The following is a 20,362-nucleotide window of genomic DNA, read 5'->3' as shown; positions in this document are numbered from 1 at the left end:
AATGGCTCTTCATTCATGGCCGAGGTCCTGGGATGGACGCCGAGGAGACCGGATGTGAGAAGATAAACCTGTCTGTCTCCTCGGAGGTGATAAGGTGCTGGGCAGCACCCAGAGGGCTGGAGGGGAACAGAAGGGAGGACCAAATACGCACCAGCGAATCAAGGGAGGGGCTCGTGGGAGGCATCACAGCTGAGCTAAGTGTGAAGAGGGAATGATTTTAGTCATGAAGAAGCCAGTAAGAAAGCCCCAGGGAAAGAAAGAAGGCCGAGACTCCCCTCACATTCCCTGGGGCCTGCTTTTCCCCTCAGCTCCTCACTCTTGCCCACCCAAGTCCTGGCGGGGGGGGGGGTCTCCCAATACTGACTCTTCACAATAAGCCCCCACCCCCCACCCCTCCCACTGCACCTGCCTCTCCTCTCAGGCCCTCCCCTCTCAGGCCTATCAATAAGCTAAAACTAGTTCTTATATACCTGCTGCCGAGGATCCAGAAGATTCCATACCCACCTCTGCCCCAAAGAAAGAGCAATCATCTTAGGGGAATAGCAAAGGTTTCGAAGAAGTGATGGAGAGAGAAAAGCATCTCTGCTGGTCTCAGGCTGCTGTGCAGGAGGAGCCCAGGAAACAGATTAGGAGGAGCAGGCAGACGGGAGGAAGGCAGGAAGGCCCTGGATGGACAGTACGTCTCACCTGGCTGGGAGGCCAAGGGTCTGTCTTACCACTGCACGGCCCTAATGGCTATTTCCCCTAAAGGACAGTGAGAAACAGCTCAAGCCTGGGCATGGGGACACCTTGCAAAGCATGTTTAGAGAGACTCCTAGAACAAAGTGTGTCCTCCCCTCTGCAACTTCTCAAGGTGGGAGAGGTAGAGGGAACTCTGGCTTCACGGCTCTGATACCCCCCCGCCCCCCGAAAAGCCCTTCCCTGTCAGATTCAGCCTCCTATTCTTGGGGCAGAGTTTGTGCCACCCCAGGATGAAAAGGAGGGGAAGCCACAAAGTCAAGGTTGGGTAGCAGCTGCGAGAAAACCCAAGCCGTGGACTGTCCATGCAGTACTCGTTGCTCAGTGCACCGGCTCTTGAGTCTGGGCAGGAGATGGCAGCAGAGAGTGGCTTGGGGTGGGGCCCAGAGCCCTGCCACCCATCCTTCTGAATGTGGCGCACTTAGAGGTGGGTCAGCTCCTATCCCTGGATCACCCAGTCAAGACAGGAAACAGAACTGACACAGAGGGAACAACTGAGAACAATCTGGAAGCACAGGATGGGAAATCAGGGAAATAAGAGGGAATCCGTGTGAACCGTGTTACAAGAGTGACTTGAAACCTGTTTGCCATGGAGCACCAAAACCCTTCAAGGCGCAAGGAGGGGGAAGGGGCCAGTCCTACCAGATATGAAAATATATTGCTACTCGGGTGAAAGCATGAATCCCACAAGAGCTGGGGAGCAAATAAGCTGACAAGTCCAACGTAGTCATCTTACCTGTAATAATCGCTGGGTACAGGGACAGGCAATGAATGATTCCTTGGGAGCCTTCTGTCTGGGCATCTGCAGCAGAAATTTCCCTTCAGGAATAAGGAAGAGGGGAAAGAAAAAAAAAAAAAAAGGAATAAGGAAGGAAAGCCTTTCTAGGGATGGTTGTATGTTCTGCCACTCACCCATCTTGTTACAATGAAACTTAAAACCCTGCTGGGGCCATGGTGCCAGCCTTCTGACCTTCCAGATGAGATACCCTTATATGTAACAAGGGAGCAAATCATTGAAAAGAAAATACAAAAATACCGGCAAGTGCAAAGTTACCAGAGCTTCTTCCCTGTGCTTCCCTCCCGAATTCACATCCCAAGAGTCCTCTGAAATCTTTTCTCCCTTGCCCTACCTCTCTCCCACCCCGAACCCAGGACCAAGCCTGGAGTCTTCATGCCCGGCTCTCCCGTCATCCGCTCCGCCCCCCACGCCTGCAACCGGGGCCCTACCCCCCCCTACTCGGGGGCGCCCCCTGCCGCCCACCCGCAGCCTCTGTCCCAGAAGATCAGCCCCGCCAAGCCCTAGGTGCTCCCTCCCGCCCCCGCCCTCTGGACTGACACCTGGACTCGAAGGCCCCCTCTCACCTGTCCGCACCCGAGCCAGGCGCGCGCCCTCCGAGTGCCCGAGCGCGCCGGCGGGGTCCCCCTCGCAGCCTGGGCACCTGCCTGGAGCGCCGCGGCTCGGCGCGCGTTCTCTCCGCGGAAACCGCTCCTCTCCCAGGAGCGACCCTCCTCCCCCGCGTGTCGGTACAAGCCAGCCGCGTGGGGTCCGCCGCGGGGCAGGGACCCCCGGGTCTGCAGGGAGAGACCGACCTGTGAAGGTGGCTCAGGCGGCGGTAGGGGCCGTAGACACGTCCCTTTAGCGATAAAAAGAAATGCGCCGCCGTGGCCCTCTTAGCGCAGTGGGCAGCGCGTCAGTCCCATAATCTGAAGGTCCTGAGTTCGAGCCTCAGAGAGGGCAGGAGGGTTTTGCCGCGCTCCAATGCACCGGGTGCAGAAAAACTTGCCGCGACGGTGCATTGAAGCCCCCCGGACACCGAGACGCCGCGGACGGAGGAGCGGAGACCCCAGCTGCCCGGGACCTCACTCAGCGGGAACGCAAGCCAAGGGCCACGGCCCCCTCCCAAGAATAAAAAGCCGTAAGTGAGAAAACTCGCCGTGCTGTCGCGACAGCGGGGAGAGGGACAGAGCGAGGCCGAGTGGTGCGCCTGCTTTTGCAGCACTTGCGAAACCGCGTCTCCTGGACCCCTCGCTTTGCCCCAACTTGACTCGGAGCAGAACCAGGTCTCTATGTTCGGTTCCGGCTGTCTCCGGAGACTGTGTCCTCGCTCCATCCCAGACCCCGCTTTCAAGAGCCCGCCCAGGTGTGGTGGGGGAGGACCTGGGCGCTCAGGGCGGGGGCGCCCCCGACGTGGCCCAGGACAGCAAGGTGGGGCGCGACCCTGGCGGCCCTGGCGAGGCCACGGCTCTACCCACAGCTCCAGCTGACCCCTGCAAGTTTTGATTATTCGGTTTACAATAGCTTCCAATTACTTTGTGATTTAGTCTTTTATTAATTATTTAGAAGGGTATTTCTTATTTTCCAAAATAGGGACATTTCTAGTTTTTATTATTCATTTCTATCTTAATTGGTCGCACTGTGGTCGTAGCGATGTGGTTTGAAGTGGGGTTCCCGAGCAAAGAGTCAAGAAAGAATCCTTGAGAGGTTTTTGGTGCAAAAAGGGCGGCTTTGTTACAGACCCAGGGCAGGACCTTGGGCCGGAGCAGAGCTGGGATTGTTGAGGGGCAAGTGACGATCCGCTTTGGAGCTGGGGGAGGTCAAGACAAAGGAAGTTTCCAAAAGGATTTTCGTCTGTTAAAGATTTAGAGGATCCTGGAGGCCTAGGTAGGGATCGTCTAGCCAAGGTGGTTTTTCCCTTTAGCGAAGCATTAACAGTAAAACCGTCGGGAATTTCGGGAGGAATGTCATACTAGGCCTGCCTCAAGTATTTGTCAATGGGCTGCAAGTTAGAGGAAAATTTCTCATTTATTTTGCCTTTGTTCTTCACATCAATAAAATATATGTATTATATAGTTTTTATATATGTGTATTTTTTACTTATTTTTAATTTTTTTAAAAGACTTTATTTATTTGACAGAGACAGAGACCACAAGTAGACAGAGGAAGGAAAGCAGGCCCCCTGCCAAGCAGAGAGCCGGATGTGGGGCTTGATCCCAGGACCCTGAGATCATGACCTGAGCCAAAGGCAGAGGCTTTAACCCACTGAGCCACCCAGGCACCCCCCATTTTTAATTTTTAAACTAAGCTCTACACCAGTGAGGGGCTTGAACTCAAGGCCCTGAGATCAAGAATCCCATAACTCTACCAACTGAGCCAGCCAGGCACCCTAGTCATAGAATATACTCTATAAGAATTAAATCCACTGAGGGGCGCCTGGGTGGCTCAGTTGGTTGGACGACTGCTTTCAGCTCAGGTCATGATCCTGGAGTCCCGGGATGAGGTCCCACATCGGGCTCCCAGCTCCATGGGGAGTCTGCTTCTCCCTCTGACCTTCTTGCTCATACTCTCTCTCACTGTCTCTCTCTCAAATAAATAAAATAAAATTTTAAAAAAAGAATTAAATCCACTGAAATTTATAGCTCAGTGTATGATCGCATTTTGTAAATGCTTTTTGTGTATGTGGGGAAAAGTATGTATTTTGTATTGGTCATAGGCAATGAACTACATTTTCTACTCATGTTCATCTCCTATATTCTTTTTTTTTTAATCTGTGGTTTTTTTGGGTCTGTTTGAAATATTGCTTATTGATAGATTTGTCTGTTTTGTCAATTTGTATATATTTTGAGTCCATATTAATGCATGGAGCATAGAATTCTCCTGTCTTCCTGCTGAAATGAACCTGAATTGAACACTTACAAAGTGTTTGTTTTACTGCCAGTAGCTTTTCATTTTAAACGTGTGGTCTAATAGTAATATCAGCTTGCTTTGATTTAGTGTATAGAAGCATCTTTTTCTGAGTTTCATACTTTATCCTTGTTTTAATGTTTCTTTTAAGGGCACCTGGGTGGCTCAGTCAGTTAAGCATCTCCCTTTAGATCAGGTCATGATCCCAGGGTCCTGGGATCCAGTCCGGCATTGGGGTCCCTGCTCAGTGGGGACCCTGCTGCTCCCCCTGCTTCTGCTCTGACAAAATCTTTAAATATATATGTCTCTCTTAAATATACATCTCTTTAAATATACATATATATATCTTTCTTAAACACATATTTGAGATATTTTTAACACAGTCATACAACTGCTACAAATTAATAGGAATATTTACTCTGTTTGCATTTAATACAATTACTGGTATGTTTGGATTTAAATCTACCATTTGAAGAAGGTTTCCCTTTTTGTTCTGCCTGTTTTATTTTAATTCTAGTTATTTAACTGGTACCTGGGTGGCTCAATCTGTTCAGTGTCTGCCTCTGGCTGAGGTCATGATCCCAGGGTCCTGGGATCAAGCCCCGAATTGGGTGGGCTTCCTGCTCAAAGGAGAGCCTGCCTCTCCCTCTGCCCTCCCCACTGCCCACCCACATGTAGACACACATGTGCTCCCGCACGCATGCTCTAATAAATAAAATCTTAAAAAAATTTTTTTTTTAATTCTAGTTAGTTAACATATATCCTCTCTTCTTTTGGAATGCTTTATTATTATATCCATAGATTAATATCAAATTATACATATTAAGATCATACTGATTATAAATACTAATATTAATGTTATTCTTATGTTCTATTATGCCAACATTTTCCCTCTATTGTGAAACTGTACCCTTGTTTAATATTCTTTTAGTAATTAAGCTAGAAGTCCCAATGCCACTACTTGACTTATGAAGACTACTATTAACTGGGACTTTTACCTTTTTTTCTTTTTTAAGGTCATCTTGGGCACCTGGGTGGCTCAGTTGTTAAGCGTCTGCCTTAGGCTCAGGTCATAATCCCAGGGTCCTGGGATGGAGCCCCGCTCCCTGCTGAACAGGAAGCCTGCTTCTTCCTCTTCCACTGCCCCAGCTTCCTCTTTCACTGTCTCTCTATCGAATAAAATCTTAAAAAGAAAAAAAAAATCTTTTTGCCCAACATGGGGCTCAAACTCACAACACTAAGAGCTCAATAGTGGTGTGCTCTACTGACTGAGCCAGCCAAGCACTCCAGACTTTTACTTTCCCGGAAAAAAATTTAGAACTCTTTTATCACTCTAGTTATTGCCTCCGCCCTTACATGGTTTTCTTCTTCCTGTTCTCTCGGACACATGCGTGAGAGTGGGATTGTTGGGTCACGTGGTAACTAGGGTGAGCGCTTTGAGCTACCGAACTGTTTTTCAAAGCAGCTGCACCATTTACGGTTCCATGTTCTCCATATCCTTACCAACACCTGCTGTTGTCTGTCTTATTCTAGCCTTCCTAGAGGGTGGATTTGTTGGCATGTTCCCAGTGATGGTGAGCAGCCTTCCCCATGCTTACTGGCCATCTGTGTGTCTTCTTTGGAGAAAAGCCTATTCAAATCCTTTGCCCTGTGTACAATTGGCTTACTTGTTTTTTTATTGTTGAGTTATAAGAATTCCTGGTGTATTTTGGATAGAAGTTCCTGACCAGAAATAGGATTTGCAAATATCCTCTCCCCTTCTGTGGCCTGTCGGTCCCCTTTCCTGATGGTCTCATCCAGGGGCTCAGTTTTCATTTTGACTAACTTCATTTTTGAAGAAAAAAAACACTGCAGATGGAGTCAAAGCTCCCTTTTTCTCACTTTACGACCCAGTTTCTCTCCCTCCCTCCCCAGAGATCACCACTATTCTGAACTTGATCTTTGTAATTCCCTAGTTGTTGATTTAATTGTGTAAAGGGCACGTAAAGATCTCACACCATCTCCACCACCTGGAGGTGTACAGGTCAGCAGCATTGAGCACGCCCAAGCTGCTGTGTCACTGGGGCCACACTCCATCTCCAGAATCCTTGTCACCTTGCAGAAGTGAAACTCTGTCCCCAAACACTCACCTTCCATTTCTCTCTCTCCCTCAGCCCCCTGCAACCACCCTTCTGCTGCCTGTCTCTGAGTGATCGGAGGACCTCACAGGAGTAGAATCACACAGTATTTGTCCTTCTGTGACATTCCACTTCCCACAAGGCCTTCAGAGTTCACCCGTGTTGCAGCAGAGGTCAGAATTTCCTTCCTTTTAAGGGCTGAACCCGACATTCCCTTGTGTTTGTATTACCAATATATCAGATTTTCCTTGTCCATTCATCTATCAGTGGACATTTGTAATTTTGTGTCTGGCGCAGTGGATGCTTCCACCTCATGGCCCCGCAGTCCCCAAGAACCTCCACCTCCTTGCCTTGAGCTGGTAGAAGGGACCCAGAACCTGGGGGTGGAATGCCCCCGACTCCTTTAGCCTTGATCCAGGAATGAGAGACTCATTCCTTACTCAAGATCCGTCGGCAAGACCTAGGTACCTGACTGTATCTCGGTCAAAGGATGGCACATTTGGTCCCTGGCTTTGCATCTCCTGCCAGTGACAACTCTGAGCTACAAACTTGAGCTGTCTCAGCCGTGCCAACCCTAAGCAAACAAAGAGGAGGCAGAATGGGCAAGGATAAGGAAGCAGGCCTCTATGGCTTGATTTCAGGAGCTGGGCTTTATCTACCTGCAGAGGCCCAGACAAAAATATTACAGAATGCCAGAACAAAAATCAGGCCTTCCAAAGACTCAGATAAAGCCACACATCTTCACACAGAGAGAGAGAGAGGGAGAGTGCAAGCCCTTCCTTGGGATATGGTTAGACCAGCTCATGGAGTATTAACCTGGGTCAGGAATGGAGGGTTGATGGGGTGCTGACTCCGTGACACAGCCTGAAGGGTTTGCACAGGTGCATGCCTTTCTTCTTGAGCTTTCTGAAGTTTCCAAGACATCTCGACCCGCCAAAAAAAAGTTGCAAGCCAAACTAAGTCTGCTGTAAAATTCCTTCCCCACCTTGGAAGTTGCTGAGTGGGGTCTAAGAAATCCATCACAAGGGTTTGCTCTTTGAAAAAACTGACCACGTTATCATGCCATTTTGGTTTTTGCTTTTCTATTTTGTTAGTTACGAAGGCAAGTTTCCCCACCCAAACCCAGAAATCAGCAGTAAGAATAGTAACAAAGGAAAAACCCCCTACGTCATATCATAAAAACCTGCGAGCACAGGCAAGGTGTGTCTGGGACAGAGGAAGCAGACGGAGGGTCTTCACGTGACACCGAGGGTCACGTGAAGGTATCAGGCCATGGAGGCTGCCATGCCCTCGGCCTTCTGGCCTCCTCTGGGTCTTCGCCAGCAGGAACACAGCACGCAAACTTCAGTACAAGAGCTGGTAAACCGTGGCACTGTTCTTGGAGCCCGTGACCAGATACTGGTTGTCAGCAGACACATCACAACACAGGACATCTGTCGGCTCCTCTACCTACCCGGAAGGAGGCCAGAAGATCGATTACAGGCAGGGGCCAGGCGTGGGCCACAGATGAAGGCCACACTTGGGGGCAGTTTCAAGGTGAAGGACAGACCTGAGGTTCAGTCTGGAGACAACGGGGCAGGTCTCGGGGCTCACGGTGGAGCCCATGAGGTCACAGAACCTGGAGTTCCCATTCCCCTGGGTCTAGTAAAGGGCCCCATATACTACCCCAGGGATAGTTTCTGTCACTGTCCTCGGGACCCGCCCCACTGGGATCTGGGCCTATGAGCTCTGAGAGCCTGGGTTTGCAGAACCCTCCTCTCGATACCTGAAACAACCTTTGTAGAGAAGGTGCGGCTATGCAGTGGATCGACTCGTCGATCGCGGTCACAAAGTAGCTCCCTGGCGAAGGAAAGGCAGGTGAAGAAGCCAGAGACCAAGCTTGCATTCCGGGCCCAGGTCCCTCCCCCAGGTGACTGAGCAGAGAGAAGCTCTTCCTCTGGCCCACTGTGCCCATCTAGAAAAACCAGAGACAAGAGCCAAACCATTCCCTCATCTGGCCCTTCCCTCCTGCCCCACACGGGACGGGGCTCAATATCACTGCACAAAAGGACAATCTCATGGGGCTTCATGCCTTTTCTGCTGGCCCTGGTCTCCAGGCTGCTGTTCTGTGTAGGAAGGCACCGTTACAGGGAGAGTCGGAGAGCAGACGGATGGGGACAGAAGACAGGTAGGAGGCCAGGAGATGGGGGGAGAGGCAGCAGTGGAGAAGCAGGTGCAGAGGTGACAGCAGCAGGGAACCGGACACCTGGGTCTCCACTCTGCCCGGCTTGGGGCTGGGGAGGGAAGAACAGAGCCTGAAACAAGGCTGGACCCAGACTCTGCAGAAGACCAGACATCCTTGGGGGTTAGGGACAGGACCCCTAGAGGGGTCACCTGGCTTCCACTCACCACAGGAGGCAAACTTGAGGTTGTGGTGGTTGACGTATTTATGCAAGACTGCCTTAAACTTCTCCGGCCGGTGTGTGTGGAGAATTATGATGTCGCTTGTTCTCAGGCCTACCAGCACCCACTCCTCAGTGGGCTCGTGGGTAATGCTGAGGATCTGTTTGGAAGGAGGACCGGAGTCAGCGGTCCAAGCCGTCTACACGGTCATTCACACCCCGCCCCCCTGTGGAACTCAGGCCCCCACTCCCGGCCACGGGGACCGCCCGCAGCCCACTGGGGGCTGCCAGACACCTCATGCCGTAACTCGTGCTCCTGCAACCTCTGGTAGCTCCTCAGGTCCCAGGAATAGAGTCTGGTGTCTTCACCTCCTGTCCAGAACTTATTGCCTGTGATGTCCACGCAGCGGGACCCATATTCAGGGACCTCGTGCTTCCTGGCAGGAGAAGATCTCCGAGGTTCATGCACTGTCTCAACACCAGGACATTTCGGGCCCAGGAAGCCCCCACATCTAGTCTCCACACAGACTCACCGAGTCCTACTGCACAGAGGGGCGAGGGAGGTCCAGAAAGGGACACGGGCCTTCCCAAAGACCTCACCGCCCTGCCCTCCCCGGGGGTGTACCTGATCAAGATTTGGTTCTGCAAATCCCAAATCTCAACAAATCCTTTGAAACACGCCAAGCAGATCTGGGCATTGGAGGAGAGCGCCAGGGAATAGCACAGGGGGCCCGTGGAGGCCAGCTGGGCCCTGACGCGCGGTGTGGGCGCCAGATCCCACAGGGTCAGGCTCTGGGACAGACCCCCGGTGATGAGGCACTGCTCGTCCGGGAACAGCTTGCAGGCCAGGACACAGTTCTGGTGGTCCTGCAGGAACAGTCCCCGCCCTCACTTAACCTCCTCGAGGGCCAGGCTCCGCGTCACACGACAGAGGTCACGTCTAGGTTCCCCCAGCCCTTCCCGAACACCCCTCACCTGCAAGTCCAGCTGGGCCTGTGGGGCCTCGCTGAGGGCATGCAGGGCACTCTCGTCCCAGACCTTAATGTAGCCGTGGCCACACGTGTACACGTGGTGAGTCGAGCTGCTGATGGCCACGGCGTAGACTTTCTTCCCGTGGAGGAGCCTGCCAACCTTCCAGCATCGCCGGGGGACCCTCTGCCTAACCACCGCTTCATTGGGAACAGGCGGCTGGGCAGAGGAGAACGCGGGTACCCATCAGAGGGCACAGTCCTGGCCTTCCATCGCCCATGGGCAACCACCTGCCCGGTCCTCTGACTGAATTCCTCAGTGTTCACCCGAGGTTCTGAGACAGCTCCGGCACCAGCATTGACAGCAGGGTCCGGCTCAGACACCCCCCCCCCCCGCGCTCCCGACACAGCTCTAGAAGAGGAGACACTGTGAGCCAAAGGCCCCACACAGTGGCAGTGAGAGCCTGGCAGACAAGTTCAAAGGCAGCAGGGAGCTGCAGGACAGCCACCGCTATGGGAGAGAATCCAGGCACGCCACATGCCCTCCCCTTCCCTTACTAGCTTCTCTTTTGGGGAGGCACGGGGAAGGCAAAGATCCCAAGCGTAGAGAAAATAAGACACTTACAACTGTCCTGAAGAACGACCAGACTTCTTCCCTGGGCGGAGGTGAGGGGCAAGGCTGGCCTGCAGGGAAATATCAAGGCCCACCGGCTCACGGAGAGGGTGGCCCACAGCAACGGGACCGCGGGACCCAAGGAGAAGCCTGCTTCCCCGACACCAGGCCTCACGCCTCGTCCCCCATCTGAGGCCCGGCCTGGGGCTGCCACCTCCCCTGCCCACACGTCCAAGCTGGGACTTACCAAACCTGGGTCCTGGCAGGAAGCTATGACACGTGGACGAAGGGTAGGGGGACACAGTGTGATCTGGAGAGCTCGGTGCCAGGATCTCCTCTCCCCAGGACAGCTCCCGCTCCCTCCCCCAGTCTGGTTCAAGCAACACCTACCTGGGGGCCAGCTCTGCGGCTGCTTCTGGCTCTGCCTGGGGGAGACAACTGGCCTGGAGTTCAGATCTGCCCAGAGTCGGGAGGACCCACTGCTGTGGGATGCCGGCGCTCGTCTCCTGATAAAGCAGGCCACGCTGTGTCAGGAAACTGGGGGCCTGCGGGGGCATTCCATACACCCCCTCTGGTTGGGACTGTGCTTGGTGGGACTGGGAGGAACTATCAGAGCTTTGGGGCACATTGCTCATCTCCTCGGGCTCATCATAAATACGGAGTATACGAAACGATGCCTCATCTTCCTCTCTACTCATGCTCTCAGATCAGTGCAGTCCCCTAGTCACCCAGTTCTAGGGCTGTTCCAACAGCGTCCGGGCAGCCAATTCGTCCTGAGCTCCTGCAGCAAGAGAACAGACACAGATACAGGCATGGGCCCTGCTGGGGGTCTGTTTGCAAGGGTCCGAGAACACTGTGTTGCCAAAAGGATGCCAAAGACTGGCTGTGGACCAGTGGTTTATCCTACATGTTGGCCGGGATGGTGTTACGGGCGAAAGTGCACACAGACGTTTGGAGAGGTTAGTAGCAGGGGTTTGTTTTTCCTTCCAGACCCACAGAGGACATTTCTAGTCCTACGAAATCCAAGTCACCCTTTAGTCTGGCACCATACCTCTCCACGGAGGACTCATGCCCAATGTGAACATGGGGCAACTCTGCTCGTGTCACAGGCTCCTTCCCTGCCTTGAGGGGGCAGCGTGGAAGAACCGAGAGGCATGCGGCAAACACGAGGTTCCCTTTGGATGGAGCTAGGCTCCCCCATGACCGAGGGGCTGGCTGGTGGGGCTATTCGTCTCTCCTACCCTACAGGGTAATTCTGAGGAATGAATGGAATCACGCAGGTAGAATACACAGAACTCTGTACGGTAGCAGCAGCCCTGTCACCGGCAGCGAGTGCATTCATCTGTGAACTGTGCCGGGGACCAGAGCTTTGAGGACGTTAAGGCAGACCACGTGCCTTCTCCTCCAGGCCTCCCAACGGGGAGCCCCAGAAAGGGCCTGGGGAGCCCCAGTGCTCCACAGTGGAGCACAGGTGCTCAGGGACAAAACAAAAGGATCTTCCCCAGGGAACCAATGCTGGCCGACCAAGCTTGGTCCTTGCTCATAGACCCTGACGCCCCCCACATGCACGGGCAGTCACCCCAGAGTCACCCCAGGGACGATGTCAGGCAGCTGTATCGCCACTACTCTGGACGCTACTGGACGCCTCGAGCTCTCTCGCTCTGCATCTGGCCTTGAACTAAACACTTGACACAGGTGATCCCACAGCATCCTCCCCACATTTTACATATTTTAAAAACTGAAGCTCAGGTGAACAAATAACTAGAAAACACAAGGAAAAGGTTCAAATCCCCCTCCCCCTCCCTGCCCAGGTCTGGCTCTGAACAGTGTCTTTCCTGCCTCCCCACCAGAAGGAAGACAAAACAGCCGCTTCTTCAGCCATTTGATTCTTCCCTCTAGGACAAAAAAAAACCCAAAACAAAAACGGTACAAAGGCCGTTGCCCTCTGACCTAACACTGAAGTCCAGGCAACAGGAGGCTCTAGCCGCAGCGCCGGCCCGGACAGCAGGTGACTGGACAAACCCCCGTCCACGGGAGGGGACTGGTGACAAACCCCGCGGCCGGCAGGGACCGGTGAAACGTCACAGGACCTGCATCGCCTGGAATACAAAGCCGCTAGGAAAAGAAAGGACACAACCTGGAGGACCAGGACAATTCCCAGGTGGGTCAGGGCAGGGAGGGATCCAAGGTTCAGAACAAAGTGCCTAACGCGCAGCTTTAGAGAGGAGGGTGGCCATTAGAACCTGTCTTTGCATATGTTTGTGTGCACCTAAGAACCTAGGAGGAGGAGTTGCCTTTGGGAGTGCAAATTGCCACGCGGGCAAGAGGAGCAGGAGGAAGATGGGTCTCTGCCCAGCTTGGGCTCGTTTCTGCACAGGTGTGGCTCTTTGAACCTAAATTTAAAATTGCTAGACCCGGAGTCTTTTTCTCGACTGAATCCTGCTTTCTCATCTTCCCCCATAGGACAATTTGGGATCCTCATGATGCCTACCTACGTACTTGTTTAAAAATTTTAACAAATGCACCCTGACGCGCATCAGGCTCCTCGAAGTGGGCCAATTCGCAGAGCAACAACCCCGCCCCCCCACCGCCCCCGCCGGCCAGTGAGGTGAGGCGAGGCGGGAAGAGACTAGCAAGCGGCCCTCAGGTGAAGCTTAAAGGCAGTGGGGCCATTTAGCCAGGATCTCACATATGAAGAGGACTTCGCCCTAAGAGTAAGACAAGCCTTTCTAGAAAGAGCAGAGGGAAGAATCAACATCACTGAAACCCCCTCTGCTCTCACCCCAGAGCTGGAAATGCAGGGACCCCTCCCCTTACCCGCAACTGTTGTGCAAGCTTCAGTACAAAATGTTAGTTGCGGGGCTGGGGGGTGTGTTGGAGGGGAACGGGTCCCTCCTGCCGGCAAGTCAGGCCCTCACCAGTCCCCCCACTGGCAGGAAACTCACCCCTGAAGGTAGAAGGTCAAAGCCGAGAAGGGAAGGCCGCAGAACTGAACCCGCGCTGGGACGCCCAGGTACAGCCTTCTCCCCTGCAGGGCTGCTATTTTTAAACCTTAGCTTAATTGATAATCAAGCCCTGGGTCAGAACCTGGGGCGGGTGTCTTCCGGGGCGTGGCCACCACTGACGTCTTCCTATTAGCCCCCGTGGCCTTGGGAGAGGGATGGCGTGGGGGTCCGAGGAAAGTCAAGGGCTGGAGGCAAGATGGAGAGAGAAAGTTTTGAGGGCTGGGTCTTAGGCTCGGGCTCGGGCTCGGGCTCGGGCTCGGCCGGCCCCAAGAGCCAGTTTGTGCGGAGAGACGGAGAGCTGCTTGAGCTGTGCAGATTCTCCTCACCAGGTGCACCCCATTAGGGTGAAGCCTGGCTTGCGCTGAGGCTACTATGGGCTGCGGAGGGAGAGGAAGGGGCCACCTCTGCCGCCCTGAATGCGCCGGGCTCTGGGACGCTTTGTCTTTCACCAGTGTCTCTGAAAGGGAAGACCAGGGAGGCCTCTCTCCTCAGTGGCTGACTTACCAGGCCAGGACGGTCTCCAATTTGAGCACCCGAATCCCCTGGATTGCAGGACCCACCCCAGAGACCCTAATTCTGTTGGCGTGGTTGGGGACCCAAACTGTTTCCAAAAAGGTGCCCCATTGGAGAACCCCGGCCAGCCCCTCTGCCTGGTGGTCCCCTTCCGCAGGAGTGAGCGGGAGGTGAAGCGTGATCCCCCTCCCGCTCTTCTCCCCCAGGAACCCCCTACCTCCGGCCCACCCCTCCCCCTGAACACATACTCTCTTTCACTCCGATTCCTTTCTTCCTTCTTTCGAAGCAGAATTCCTGAAATCGCTGCTGTGTACAGAGAAATCTTTTACTACCCCTCATCTCTTCTCTCCAAAGCTCTCCGTCTCTCCCTCATTCCCCATCATTTATGCACCCCTTGTCCCACAACTTTTATGGTTGCCTGTGGCCTTCCCAATAATGCCTGGCATTATCCTCAGTCCGGTATTTAAGATCTGTCCCCTGCCAAGCCCAGCCTGTTCTCACTTTTCCCGATTGTACCTTAACCCGACCCCCCAAAGAACTTGACTGTACCTTTCCACCCTCACACTTCTCGCATGCTGTTCCCTCAGCCGGGAATGTTGTTCTTTGTCCACTCACATATCACATTTACACTCCCCTGTACTCTGAACAAGTTACCAGAGACCAGCCCAACACCTGCCCCAAGTCCTTGGGGAGCTCCCATGTGTGAGGGAGGGACAGAGGGCTATTGATAGAGTTCCCCAGCTGACCGAGGATCCATTTTTGGCGAATGAGTCCCTTTTTTATTCTTACAGGAAACACAACAGTGAGGCAGGGATTTTATCCCCAGTTTGGAAATACAAGAATTAATTCGGGGGCTCGGAACCTTGTGGGCAGGATCTCACTGAACAGGTGAGAAGAGCTAGGGTCCAAAGCCAGGCCTACATGATTTTTAAAAATATGTTTGTGAGGGAGCTGTTTTGAATCATAGGGGTTCTTTCTCTGGACTGTCTATGAATCCTTTGGCAGAGGATATACCCCAGCTGTGTCTCCAGCCAGTCTCAGACTGGCCTTTGAGCTCTCCTAATGGTGTCTGTAGATGAACAGAAGTTCTTAATTTTAATTCAGCCCAGCTTATCTAGTCTTTTAAGGTTGGCCGTTTTTCTTTTCTTTTTCTTTTTCTTTTTTTTTTTTTTGAGTCTTATTTAAGACATATTTCCTAAATTCATTAAGTGTCTGCCTTCAGCTCAGGTCATGATCCCAGAGTCTTGGGATCGAGCCCTACACTGGGCTCCCGGCTCAGCAGGAAGCCTGCTTCTCCCTCTCCCACTCCCCCTGCTTGTGTTCCCTCTCTCGCTGTATCTCTGTCAAAGAAATAATTTTTTTTAAATCTTGAAAAAAAAAAAGATGCCCAACATTAGGACTCACCCGGGAAATAGAAATCAAATCCAATCCATAACAAGATTCCACTTCACACCCACTAGGATGGATAGAACCACACCACAAATTACAGCAAGTAATAAATGTTGATGAGGGTGTGGAGAAACTGGAATGCCTGGGCACTCTTGGTGGGAACGTAAACTGGTGCAGCCCCTGTAGAAACAAGTTTGGCAGTCCCTCAAAAAGTTAAACACAGAATTACCACATACACTAGCCATTCCACTCCTAGGTATATACCCGAGAGAACTGAAAACAGAAGCTAACAACCCAAGTGCCCATCAACAGATGGATGGAGAAATGAAATGTGCTATATCCACACAATGACTTATTAGTTGCCAATAAGAAGGAAGGAAGTGCCGATTCATGCTACAATGTGGGGGAACCTTGATAACATTACACTAAGTGAAAAAAGCCAGACACGAAGGCCACATATTGTCTGATTCCGTTCACATGAAATACCCAGAATAGGCAAATCCATAGAGACAGAGAGCAGACTAGTGCTTGCCAGGCGCTGGGGGTGGAAGACTGCTTTTTTAATAGAGAATTCCTTTCGGGTTGATGGAAAAGATCTGAAACTAGGTGGTGGTGATGGGTATGCAACACTGTGAATGTACCTAATGCTACTGAATTAGACACTCTGAGATAGTTAAAATGGTCAGTTTTATGTCATGTGTATTTAACCACCAGAAAGAAAAACTGTCGTTCTGTCATGAGTTAGAGGTCTTGCAAGTTCCCACAGCATTTTTTTTTCTTCCTTCATCTAGCAAACACCAGGCAGTTTAACTGGTGGTTTTCTTAATCTTTGCTCCCCAAGGAGAAGAGCCAGCCAGTTGCAGGTGCCCCTGTCCCCAGACACCCTGGCCAGCTATAGTGTAATGGCAGCTTGGGGGCGGGGACGGTGCGCTGCAGCACCGGAGGCGGGCCGGGGGAGGGGGCAAACACCGAGGTCAGAGAACTTGAGTCACCAGAGCGGGATCTCCAACGTCAGCCTCCGGATCTTTATTTGGGGGTGGAGCGCCCTCTGGTGGGCAACTGGAATGCAACCAAATTCTAAGATGACAGCGCTCCTAGGCCAGTGCGCTTGATGGCTGTGCTTGTCTGATGGCTCCCAAGCCCGGGAATTTATTTCTCTTTCAGCATGAGAGCCTCCCTGAGAATTCACCTGGACACCCATTGTTGAAGAAGACATGTAAACCATATAAACGCAGGCATGAAACACGTCTTCCCTTACTGACTCACATTATCCGCTCAACTGAAATGATTCGACCAGCAAGGTCTGGCCTAGCCAGATGAGCTGCCCCCACTCCTACCCCCCAGTGACTTCGTGGTCCACAGGATAAGGTGGTGAAACAGCAATTTCAGGTCGAGGGCTCAGAGAACTGGTGGAGGACCCAGCGCGGGGCACCCAGTGCTGGTGAAGGAGACCAGGGAGGCCAGCAAGGCGGGTGTGGAGCTCGGCTGGGTGAGCTCAGATTGAAGGAGCTCGGCTGGGTGAGCTCAGATTGAAGGAGCTCGGCTGGGTGAGCTCAGATTGAAGGAGCTCGGCTGGGTGAGCTCAGATTGAAGGAGCTCGGCTGGGTGAGCTCAGATTGAAGGAGCTCGGCTGGGTGAGCTCAGATTGAAGGAGCTCGGCTGGGTGAGCTCAGATTGAAGGCAGCGAGAGCCCTCTGGGCAGAAGGGATGACTAGGCCTCTGCTGCCTCTACTAACTCTCTTCCCCCACTGCCATGGGGAGGCCAACTCACCGTTCTTTTCTATGTGTCCTTCACCGGGGAGCCCAGCTGGGGACCCCATCTCCCTCATCTGTTGTCTTCCCAGCCACCTCACATCCGTGGCCCTGCGTGGGACTCTTGGATTCTGTGGAACACGTTCCAATTTCCGTCCTGTATCCTCTCTTACCTTCCAAGGCATCATCCTTAAGCAAAACCCCTGCCCTTGACTCTGGGACCCACTGGCAACTGCCCCCCACCCCACCCCGGGGTCTTCCACACAGGCTCTACTTAAGAGTATACAATATGCGCCTCTAAGATTTCCCTGTGGGGTGGGGAGCGGGGAAGAGGGGATGGGTCGAGAGGGATCTACTTCTTGAGAAGTTTGCAATACGCTGGCCCAAGCGTTCTAAGAGTCCTGCGGACCCCGCCCTGCCTGGCGTCTAAGGTCAGGTCCACCCCACCCCCGCCGGATCTCCAGAAGAGCTGCCACTAAGAGCTCAGGCTCGGCTGCCCCAGGACAATGCTCCAGGGATCACGGCAGGGAGAAGCCGCCCGCGGCCGGCAGCCTCACGGTGGCGGCTCTGCGGAGAGCGGGCTGGGCGTCAGGAGCCCTGCAGGGAGAGAACCGGCCACCGGGGACAGCAGGGGCCCGAGGCTGGCGGCCACTGGCTGCTAATGGCTTCTCATGCCCAAGTGCAGGTCACAGGGCCCTGGACGCGCGCGGCCCGGCCCGCTGTCACACAGAGGCCAAAATAGTGCCAGGGCGGCCAGGCGCCCCGGTGCGGGCGGGGGAGTGAGGCGGCCGCAGAAAGCCGTCGCCTGGCTCCCTACCCACGCGCGGTGGCCCGGGGCGGCTGGGATCCGGAGCCTCCAGTCCCTAACCTGGGAACACGTGGGCCAAGAGTTCGCAGGCCAAAGGAGGGTGGCCGACACTCGGAACGGGTGGCCCAACTGCCCCTTACCGTAGCTGGCTGGGCGAAGCCGGCGGAGCAGCGCGGGGGGGTTCCCGGAGGCTGGGCTTCGGCTGAGCGCGGGTGGGACTTCGGTGGCCGGCAAGGGTGGGTCACACTGCAGGATCCCAGAGCCACCCAGGGCTGGCAAGCCGTGGCAGGGAGAGCTGGAGCGGAAGAGAGGCTCGGGCCGCTGGCAGTCCGAGGACAGGCGGAGGAGCCAGGGCCCCGCAGAGTGGGCTCAAACCCAGACTAGAGCCCGGGAGCCCTGGCACGACTTGGATTTGCTGGGGACCACGTGGTCTGTGCAGCGCCAGGGCCTGAGAGCCGGGGGAGGGGACTGCCGGGAGCTCCCCCGCCCATAGACCGTAGACGGGGACTACGAACTACGGACTACCGAGGTTGGCCTCATCTTCCGTTCCCCAGCATTGGTCAGACTTGGTATCCTCAGTTCCCTATCGAGACAGGATGACACATAGTGGGGTTATGGTTGGGGATAGTGGGGACCTCAGAGGTAGAGGTCCAGAAGCCTCTTCTCACAACCCCCAGCCCCAGTGCCAGGAGGGGGTTACCAGCCTGGGAGTAGCTGTGCCGGGCCTCTTGTTCCCCCAGATGACCCTGAAGACTTGTCCTGCTTTGGCCTTTCTCCCCAGGTTGTCCCCTGACCTGCTGGGCGACTGTGGACAGCCATTTTCCTCTGACGTGGCAATTTGTCCTTCTGACCTGGACAGGGCAGGACCAGATGTCCTCTGAGGGCCCTTCCAGTGTGACAGGCCAGGCTGGAAGGGTGTGCTATAGGGGTAGAGCACACTGACTGGGACCAAGGGAGAAAGGGTTTATTTAATCCTGGCCTTTCCGGGACCACAGCTCCAGTTCAGAAAAAGAGAAGCGCTTTTGTGGGGTGGCCGAGGTCTCCAGTGCCATGGCTCCTTTGTTCCTGATAAGGCTTCCACTGGACCCAGGCAGCCCTGGGCTGCAGTAAAGAGCACTGAGGATACAAGATGGCGGGACTACTGGGTGATGGAGCCACGTAACTTCATGAGGTTCTGCAGGTGTCTTTCTTCCTTCTCTTGTCCTTAGGCTCTGAGCAGAGGACCTGTCCTGGACAGTAACAAACCTACAGAGAGGAAGAAAACCCTCAAGGGCCATCTGGGTGGGAAGGGCCTTGAATTCTGGGACCAGCCCTTACCCATTGACAAGAGCTTGAGACCCAGAGAGAGACCATGGTCACATAGGACACTGGTAGCCAATTCCAGACAGTAGGTTCTATCCTTAGTGGTTCTTGACCCTCCTAGAATCCCCACCTTGGTCTTGCCATGGCAGAGAAACTGCTAGACCCTGCTGGGAGCCAGGACCAGGCCTAGTTGGTTATAAACCCAACTAGTGGCTGCTCATGGACCAGGATGGTTTGGGGAGTGCTGTGGCATTGTGGCCTGGGTAAAAGGACCTCATCAACAGCTCATTTGCTGTGTGCCCAGAGGTAGTGCCATCCATCTTTGGGCCTGTTTCTAAGTAAATGAAGGACATGGACCCATGGCCTGGGTCTTAGTGTATCATCTGGAACTGCCAGAGGAGCGGGGTCAGATAGTCAGTGGGAAGAAAGGCCATGCTCCTTCCTATGTTCTGGGGGGGCTCCAGGGTCTGGCCTCCACCCTTGCTCAGCTGCCAGGAGCCTGGGGGCAGAGCGATGGGAGTTACACACAATGGCATCCCCCCAACACTCTGCTGGGGTCCTATATCACATCATTTGCTTTCTAACAGGAATGGTTCCTTTGAAATATTCAAGATAGCATCCCTAGCCAACAGTGGTTGCTTGAGCTACAGAGCACGGAAGGGCAGGTGTCAGTGGCCTCTGGGGGTGGACTGTCTCTGCATACATAGGGGACATTGTAGCTATGTGTGTGTCTGTTGGAGGGTCTGTGAAAGAGAGGTCGGAGTGTATGACTGTGTGCATGTTTCATTTTCAATCCTTAGAGGACGGAGACTAAACATCTCTTTATTATTTTAATATTTTTTAAAACTGCCTGCTGATGTCCTTTTTCTGGGTTTTATTAATTACTTTTCTCTTGATCATAAAATCTATCTTTACATATTAAAGACTTATAAATTGCACAAAGGTATTTCTACTTTTTGTACTTTATCTTTTAACTTTATTTGGGATTATCTAGAAAATAAATATTTAATTTTGAAAAACCAGCGTATTGCTATTTTCCCTTACGGTTGGTTTCTAGCTTTCATATGATGCTTAGGAAAGGTTTTCTCCCTTTC

At 53.4% G+C, this 20,362-nt stretch overlaps 1 protein-coding gene and 1 non-coding gene across 3 annotated transcripts; one reads left to right on the top strand and one right to left on the bottom strand.

Moving 5' to 3' along the window:
- Positions 1-2,403: 2,403 nt before the first annotated feature.
- On the top strand, positions 2,404-2,476 carry TRNAM-CAU. The gene has a single exon. It is a non-coding gene; the product is annotated as a tRNA-Met (tRNA).
- Positions 2,477-7,602: 5,126 nt separating this feature from the next.
- On the bottom strand, positions 7,603-15,246 carry TLE7 (TLE family member 7). 2 transcript variants are annotated; one of them, XM_013050805.2, is made up of 9 exons: positions 10,890-15,246; positions 10,747-10,769; positions 10,512-10,570; positions 9,894-10,106; positions 9,544-9,785; positions 9,214-9,355; positions 8,926-9,079; positions 8,303-8,376; positions 7,603-7,986 (listed from the first exon to the last, which is right to left on the bottom strand). In XM_013050805.2, exons 1-9 carry the CDS (start codon positions 11,195-11,197, stop codon positions 7,882-7,884), a joined length of 1,320 nt encoding a protein of 439 aa, XP_012906259.1. In that variant the 5' UTR covers positions 11,198-15,246; the 3' UTR covers positions 7,603-7,881. The 2 variants fall into 2 exon arrangements, with proteins under 2 accessions (XP_012906259.1, XP_044932220.1); XM_045076285.1 differs by having other exon boundaries at positions 7,900-8,376.
- Positions 15,247-20,362: the final 5,116 nt, after the last annotated feature.

This window comes from Mustela putorius, unplaced genomic scaffold (genome assembly GCF_011764305.1).
Source record: "Mustela putorius furo isolate JIRA1106 unplaced genomic scaffold, ASM1176430v1.1 tig00000174_pilon_pilon_pilon, whole genome shotgun sequence".
Classification (NCBI taxonomy): Eukaryota; Metazoa; Chordata; class Mammalia; order Carnivora; family Mustelidae; genus Mustela; species Mustela putorius.
This window is presented reverse-complemented; position numbering and strand designations above follow the sequence as displayed.